This window comes from Lipotes vexillifer, unplaced genomic scaffold (assembly GCF_000442215.2).
Source record: "Lipotes vexillifer unplaced genomic scaffold, Lipotes_vexillifer_v1.1 scaffold102, whole genome shotgun sequence".
NCBI lineage: Eukaryota > Metazoa > Chordata > Mammalia > Artiodactyla > Lipotidae > Lipotes > Lipotes vexillifer.
In genome coordinates, this window is record NW_006786541.1 from 5,149,536 (window position 1) to 5,157,240 (window position 7,705).

The 7,705-nt window shown below is 41.4% G+C and overlaps 1 protein-coding gene across 2 annotated transcripts in view; it reads right to left on the bottom strand.

Annotated features, from left to right (window-relative positions):
* Positions 1-930: 930 nt before the first annotated feature.
* POLR2M (RNA polymerase II subunit M) overlaps positions 931-7,705 on the bottom strand; it is a 7,382-nt gene continuing 607 nt past the window's right edge. Inside the window, exons 2-4 of one of the 2 annotated variants that reach the window (XM_007458909.1) lie at positions 5,712-6,359; positions 3,070-3,274; positions 931-1,313 (exon numbers count right to left, since the gene is read on the bottom strand). In XM_007458909.1, the coding sequence (XP_007458971.1) occupies positions 1,167-1,313; positions 3,070-3,274; positions 5,712-6,359 (1,000 nt within the window). In that variant the 3' untranslated portion in view covers positions 931-1,166. The remainder of the gene's footprint in view (positions 1,314-3,069; positions 3,275-5,711; positions 6,360-7,705) is intronic. The other variant, XM_007458910.1, reaches the window with a different exon arrangement.

The window sequence follows — 7,705 nt, forward strand, 5'->3', positions numbered from 1 at the left end:
CCCCCTGCATCGGCAGGCGGACTCTCAACCACTGCGCCACCAGAGAAGCCCCTAAATGTATTCTTGATCAAATTTCATAAACAAAGTCTCCTTTAAAGTTAAGTTACATTTAATTAAGCACGAGTAAAACATCACTATTAGCATTTTAAAGTTGCTCTAATTAATATTTTATTCTTTCGACAGTGTTTAAAGGCGCCAACATATTAGACAAAGAAAACTTTGATAACATATGTGTTAATTTCTCTGGAGACAACCATGGTCCTTTAAAATTGCATATATATGAGATTGAGGTTTCTGCAGTGTACATAAGCCTCATTTGGAGCGGAGGGAAGCAATATATTGATAACAAACCAATGGTAGCTTTAAAAAAATTTTTGGTTTTCTTATCAAACTGAACCTATCATCTGTTAGAACAATGAAGTCAAGTCAGGCCAGGCCTATGAACAGCTACTCCCTTCACGTACATCAATCATCTTAGACTTTTCCTGTTCCTCATGTTACTCCAGACAAATCTGGTCACCTAGAAAGACCATCCACCCTCCGGCATCAACTAAATGTACCCCTTATTCCTAATCAGAAGAAAGAAAACATTTTTCCTAAGGGAAGACAGAAGGAAACAAACGTTTTAAGCATTTTCTATGAGTGTCTTCCTTGGTATTTCACATCCAATCCTCTAACAGCCCCATGCAACATGCACAAAATTCTCTAGATTGCTCCCTTCATTACTCAAAAAAGGAGAGAACTATATTTTCGTAATTCATTTTAGGTGATGCCTGGGACAACTAAATAATTCACTGAAAGACATGTAATAAATGCTATTTGGCAGAGGTAAGTATAAAGAAAAAGCAGTTAATCACCTGCTTTCGTTTGGATTAGAGAAAAAAATGTGCTCTATTACTATATACTAAAATATCAGACCAACACACAACATACTGCAAAAGTTTAATATAATGTGATTAAACACAATATTCAAATATTAAACTTTTCAAGCACATGAAAGTTAACTTCTGAAAGTGGGCTATTTTTATAGCTTCCTTGTTGTAACTTGACAAAACTCTTTCTCTCAACCATGTCTGACACTGATCTTGATACTTGTTAGAAAGTCTGATGTAAGATAATGAGATCTCAACAGGCAGAGATTCAGGAGAAGATCCAAATACCCATCTTCAGAATTCGTCATCGGAGGACTGATCATCGCCTTCATCCCTTACTTCTTGATATTTCCTCGAAGACTCCCCTTCTGGATTATAGCTCTGCATTTTAATATTCAGTCTTTCAGCTAATTTTTGTGCTGCGAGCTTGGCTTGCATCTCCTTTAAAACAAAAAATGAAGCAAAAATTATACACTCACACCTTTTCCCTACCATTTTTCAATGGGAAGTCATTGGAACACAACCAGAAATAAAGGGGCATTCCAGCCCAGTCAGTGTTCTCTACTGCACTCTGTGTCTACCACAGGCACCACATGGCAGGGCTGGGGAGAGCTACTACTAGCCTGCTATAGTGGTGATGACAGACTCCCAGTGATAAACCATGTGCACTAAAATATCCACCTCTACATGAGAAACTGAGGAATCAGCTTAGCACTACGACAGTTATAAACGTGAAAACATTTTCAAGTATGTGGGCACATGCATGTGTATATACAACCCTGAAGAACAATCTGAGCTATCAGATGTCAAAAATCACTAATGCTGTACTGATCCTCCAACTGGAAGAATCTTCTTTCCTAGATTAAATCACGGCTTCCAGGCTTGAGAGTTACATTTCGATGCCACAATGAAAATCAAAGAATACTAAAAACTGATTATCCCTCTCCAAATTAACTCCCATGAAAAGTACTATGCAGTAAAAAGTCTAAGTAAATCTTAGACATTGGCAATGTGCTTCTATACATGCAAAGACACCGTCACTGACTGATGGCAGGTTGCAATGCTCATTCCTACTCTGGCTCTTCACTTTTCTCAGACTGCCCCCCCAAACCACTGGAACTTGTTTATGTCCCTCCCCTAAGGCCACAGATAGCACAGGTAGGTGTGACTGAAGTGGAACTACTACTACCAAGGAAACCAATTCCAAACTGAATGGTTTAATTCAACCTAAAAATAACTTCAGACAGGCATTTAGGATCAAATAGACAACTTAAAAAATAATTCCTCAATGCTTAGTTACAACCAGGCAATAACTTGAATGCACTGAGAGGAAGAAAACTGGCTTTTGAAAAGGAGTGCCTTGAAAATCCCAATCCATGCCAACGGAGCTTTTATAGAAAGCCAAGGCAGAATAACAACCTAATTTTGTAGTAAGTGACATATTGTACCCAATTGAAATCTACCTAAGCAAAACTAGGTTTGGCTGCTATTTTCCTGGAGGCTCTAATTATTACTATCTAAGTATATCAGACCCTTTCTTTCCTCCCAATGGTCCTCACACTTAATTTTCTCCCATCCCATTATTTTATACCCAGACTGTCAACATACATATTTAAAGTTCCATGCAGAACACACAGACCTTTGAAGAAAGTGCTATCCAAAATTAAGTGACCAAAAGTAGAAGATGCTTCAGTCTTCACAAGGGCCTGCAGGCCTGTGTATCCGACCCCAACTGTCTGTTCCTAACACACCACTACCTCCCCATCCCTCTCCTGCTCTCCCTGTATTGAAGGAGCTTGGAAACCGCACTTCCTTGATTCTCTTAGCAGGGTTCCAATTAGATTCCACCACTGACAAGCTCTCGCATAGATTTTTTAAGGTGGAAGACCAAGAAGAGATACTACTGCTACCTACAGCCTGGGCTTTCAGAGATGTGAAATTTTGCAGTAGTCTCCCCACATTTCCTGGAAAATACCACCTTGATGTCACAGGTAGCTGTTCCCTGCAGTTCTAGCAAACTTGAGACTCTGCAAGCTAGAGACACACATCTGAGACCTGATGGCGTCAGCTGACCATGTCTCTAGCACCTAATCCCTTCTACTAAATCCCACTCTCTCCCTGAACAACCTGGAGTAAATTCTGACTTACTCAAGCAGCGTCCAACATGCAGACAAGAAACAAGTCATATCCTAAATACCTCATAACTCTGTTTCTGCTGTTTCTGAAGTGCTAGCGACTCTTCTGTGGAGAGCAGCTGTGTAGGCATGTGGTGGAGTGGCAGAAGCCGGGCTGCTGTGATGTCATCGAGATGCTTCCTGTCCCTGTGCCGTCTCTCTTCTGAGGAGACAGGAGACCCCCTCCTCTGACAAGGACTCAACGAATCACGTTGATGTGAAGGTAATCTGAAGGAAGCAACACTTATGTTACACCACCAGACTACTTCCTTTTCATAGACAAACATTTGCAACATTCTTACACACAAATGTGGCCTTTAACCTTGGCAATTAATTCTTCTACAAAAGTAATAGTAAGCCCTTTACCACTATTTACATGTGTAGATAAAACTTTTTTTTTTAACATATTTACCTCAAAAACAGAAATATTTAAATTGGCACCTTTTTGGCAAGTAATTTGACAACGTGTGGCTCTATCTAGGTTTAGATAGACTCTTTGCCTTTCCCGTCTCTCTTCAGCTTATACTTGAGCTGAAGTCTGTTTTCATTTTCTTCATTCAAAAACATTTGCAGGGGCTTCCCTGGTGGCGCAGTGGTTGAGAATCCGCCTGCCAATGCAGGGGACACGGGTTCATGCCCTGGTCTGGGAAGATCTCACATGCCGCGGAGCAGCTGGGCCCGTAAGCCATGGCCGCTGAGCCTGCACGTCCAGAGCCTGTGCTCCGCACGGGAGAGGCCACAACAGTGAGAGGCCCGTGTACCGCCAAAAAAAAAAAAAGTGTGCAATTTGAGGAGTCTCAGAATAATAAAAATTCGGCATGTAAATTATGGGATCCCTGATGGCATCCCAGCAGGGAGTAAGGAGTGACAGGGCTGCAGCACACAGAAGCACTGGAAGTGGAGAAAATGGAAAAGGCAGCAAGATACAGCTGGCAGAGTAGGCTGGGTCCAGTCCACAGTGAAGGCTTCTATTCTATGTAACAGGTTCAGGTTTACATTTTACAAACTGCACTATGGCAGCAGTGGAGAGGATGGACTGGTAGAGTTAAGACTAGGCCAGGACAGACCACAACTATAGTCCAAGAGAGCAATGACAGTCTTCACTTTGACAGGAGAAAGGATGAACATAAGAATGATTAGAGTGGAAGGTCAAGGAAATATACTGTGAGGTTCCATGGCTAGCAGATATGGAGAGGGAAAGAAAGAAGGTAGTGGCACTACTGACTTAGGGAATATGAGAGAAAGTAGTTTGGGAAGAAATGAGTTCTACTTCGTACCTGGTAAACCTAAGGTGCCACAGATCACCCCCACATGGTCGGGTTTCACAGCTACGCAAATCTGAAGTTCTGGGAAGACTTGGACTAGAAGTAGATGATGGGCGGCCTCCAGCATCCAGAAGAGCCAGAAGAGCATGTAGGAGGCCAAAGGAAGAGTAGAAAAGAAGCCAAAGGACACCCTCATCCCACCTCCCAACCTCCATTTGTCTACAGCCTGACTCACCAAGGCCCAGCCTGTTGATAACTGCACTTCTGTCTCTGTCTCTCGTAAGCTTCCCTTGGGAACCCTCACTGATACTCCCTTACTCTCCTCCCACTTCCAGCTAAATGACCATAAAACCAGAACCAGGATCAGTGTATTCTCTGTTGTATATATTGACTAGATGATGCTTCTGGTCTTCTGCCTCCCTAGAAGTGAGGAAAGATATCTCACCACGCACAAGATGACCAACTAATCAACGATTACTTTTTATTCCTAACTAAAAATTAATGTAACATAATTCTGGTTCTCTATGCAGAAGAAATAGTTTTGAGGTTATAAAAATGAATGGTAAGAGATAGGACTAAACTTTAAAGTCTCTATAACAAAAAAATTGGTTTTAGGTATTTTTACCTATATAGGCTTTCAGTTTTTCAAAGCAAGGCATTAGTGGTTAGACTTTGTATCTGATGTTACATTCTTATAAATCTACTCCCTGACTTGAATGTTATATTTGCATATAAATAAATAATACTCTTTGCAAAGAGCTTTTGTTTTTCTGAAGATCTCAGACACAAAACTATGACAAGGACCTTAGAAGCAGGGTTGATTTGTCCCTCCTGCCCAAATCTGTTTTCAGTTTTTTTAAGCCCCTATCAGCTCCCTTCCTCCTGATATTATACAGTTTACGTCGCGAGTCCTCATCTAGGTCGTAAACTCCATAAGGAGCAGAATCTTTACTCCTGTACGGCCACAGCATCTGCTGCTTACATATAGTGAGCACACAAACATTTTTTACTGAGAAGGGCTTTCAGCTCCTGCAATTGTTTTCCCCTTAGCTTACAGTCTAGTCAAAGGGGGAACTACATACCAGAAAATGGTTCTGGAAAAAACTGAAATAAATTCTCTAACTCCATGTTTAATATGAGACATTGCTGAAGTCTCCTGAAATTTAACACTCCATCTGTCATTGAAGACCTTTTCAATTATTTGGCTAAAAAAAACTACAGCATTTTTCAACACGAATCCTCCACTCCAGCCAGGCTAGTTTCCCTGTTTCCACAACACCCTCATTCCCAAGTACAAGTAGTTCTCACACCAAGTCCACTGACCTTAAAGCATTCTCCCAGTTTTTTGAGTTTAACAGACATTATGCTCCTGTGACAAGCCTCCTTCTGATGGTACTTACACATTGGTTTTAAATTTATGCTGTAGGGGCACGGGGTTTTTGGCTCGCATTTCTAGCACTTCCATGTAATGAGGCTTCTTCTGCAGCCCACTCCAAAGGCCGGCCGAGTTCTCAGGACTCTGGTTTTCTTCTGAGTGCTGTTCAACGGGGTCTGCAATGGTGATCCTTTGTAATCTATCAATAAACAGGTCGTCCGAGCTGCCAGGATGATCCTCCACTTGACTTGAAGCACGATGCTGAGTGAGGGGCTCACTAGCTGCAGATGAGGAAGGCATGGCAGTTCTGATGCTGGAAGCTGGGCGTTCGCTCACTGTGTGTTCAGCCTCAGGGGCCTCAACATCGCCTCCGAGAGTCGGACGTGCCAGTCCCTGTCGTTGTGAGGTTGTCTGAGATGATGTGATGTTAGCTACAGAGGAAGAGCCAGGAACTGGTGATGAAGTATCAAGTATCTGGTGAGAATTCTGGGCCTTCTCTGTGTCCCCATCAACAACGGTAATCGCTTTTTGCCTCTCCTTACAGTCTAAACTAATGGGATGAAAGAGTTCACTTCTTCCTCTAACTTCCTCACGTTCTGCAATGGCAGCTTTCAGTTTGGCGACGGAGTCTAAGATCTTTTTACCTTTGTCGGGCAATTTGCAAATGAATTTTCTGGCAAAAGGAAAAGAACAGGTGTACATTAGAGACAGCCATGTTTTTAAACTTGAGATATACAGACAAAAAAGCATTATTCTCTAAGGGAGAAGAATCAATCTTTAAGTCAAAAATCCAATTTCCAATGGCCCCAAAACAGGAATGAAATAAGAGAATCATTATCCAAATACCCCCCAAAAAGAAGGGGCTGCAGGAAGAATAGGGAATATGCCTCATTTGTCTCATCTAATTAGAATTTCTGCAGAAGTATTTTAAGTATGATACTAATATAACACATCCCCCAAATCATCAGTTTTTAAAAGTGTGATCTCCAAGACCTTCATGGGGAGGGGAGGTGGATGGATCTGCAAGATCAAAACTATTTTAATAATAACACTAAGATACTATTTGGCATTTTCACTCTCATTTTCTTACCATGAGTACAGGGGAGTTTGCCAGAGGCCACATGATATGGATGATATCATTGCTCTGATGGCTAATAGAATGTGTGTACTTGTGTATTCTTGTGTTTTAAAGATTCTCACTTGTAATTCCTAAGACAATGATAAATATGAGTAGATATGACACACAAGAGCTCTTCAGGATGCTAAGTCTTAAGAGTAAAAGGGGTCCTAAGACCAAAAAGTTAACTCACTACTGTAGATTAAAATCCCATTCTCACAAAGCCAAAATAGTTGTAAGAAGCCCCCCAATGATCATTTGCCCCTTTTGCTAAGTGGCAGAAGTTCCTTTTCGATTTCCTTTTCTTCAGCCATACAATAAAATGGGAAGGGAAGGTTACATCTCAGGCCCCCTATTCTTTATGACACTACATTCATTCCCCCAATTCTAACTTAACATCCATCTCCAGTTGCGATGCCCATGTTTTCCCAACCTTCTCTCTCTCTCTTGAGCCTCCTGACCACTTCTCCAACTTTTAATCAGATATAATTAACTCTTCCATCAGCTCAGCTCTGGTAAATCAATCTCAGACCTATTCCCCTCCCCCAACTTGCCTATTTTTATTAATGGTGTTCCATACAGGCTGGAAACTTCAGCCATCTCTGTTGACTACATATTCAAATTATCCTACACCTGATGAAGTTTTCCCAATCCCACAACTACCCTTCTAGTTCACTTTCTTACAACTCCCCTACTGGGAACCTCTCTGAAAATATCCTCCTCCTCTCTTCTGCCTCTTATTCCTTCAAACTATCCTGCACCGACCTGCTAAAATCAGCTTCCTAAAAAATCATTTTCATTATACCGATTCCCTGCTAAAATCTATTAAGTCTACCAGAGGAATGGGAGTCAAACTTTCTTTGCCTAATAAAACAACTTTTATCCCCCTCTTTCCTTTTCCT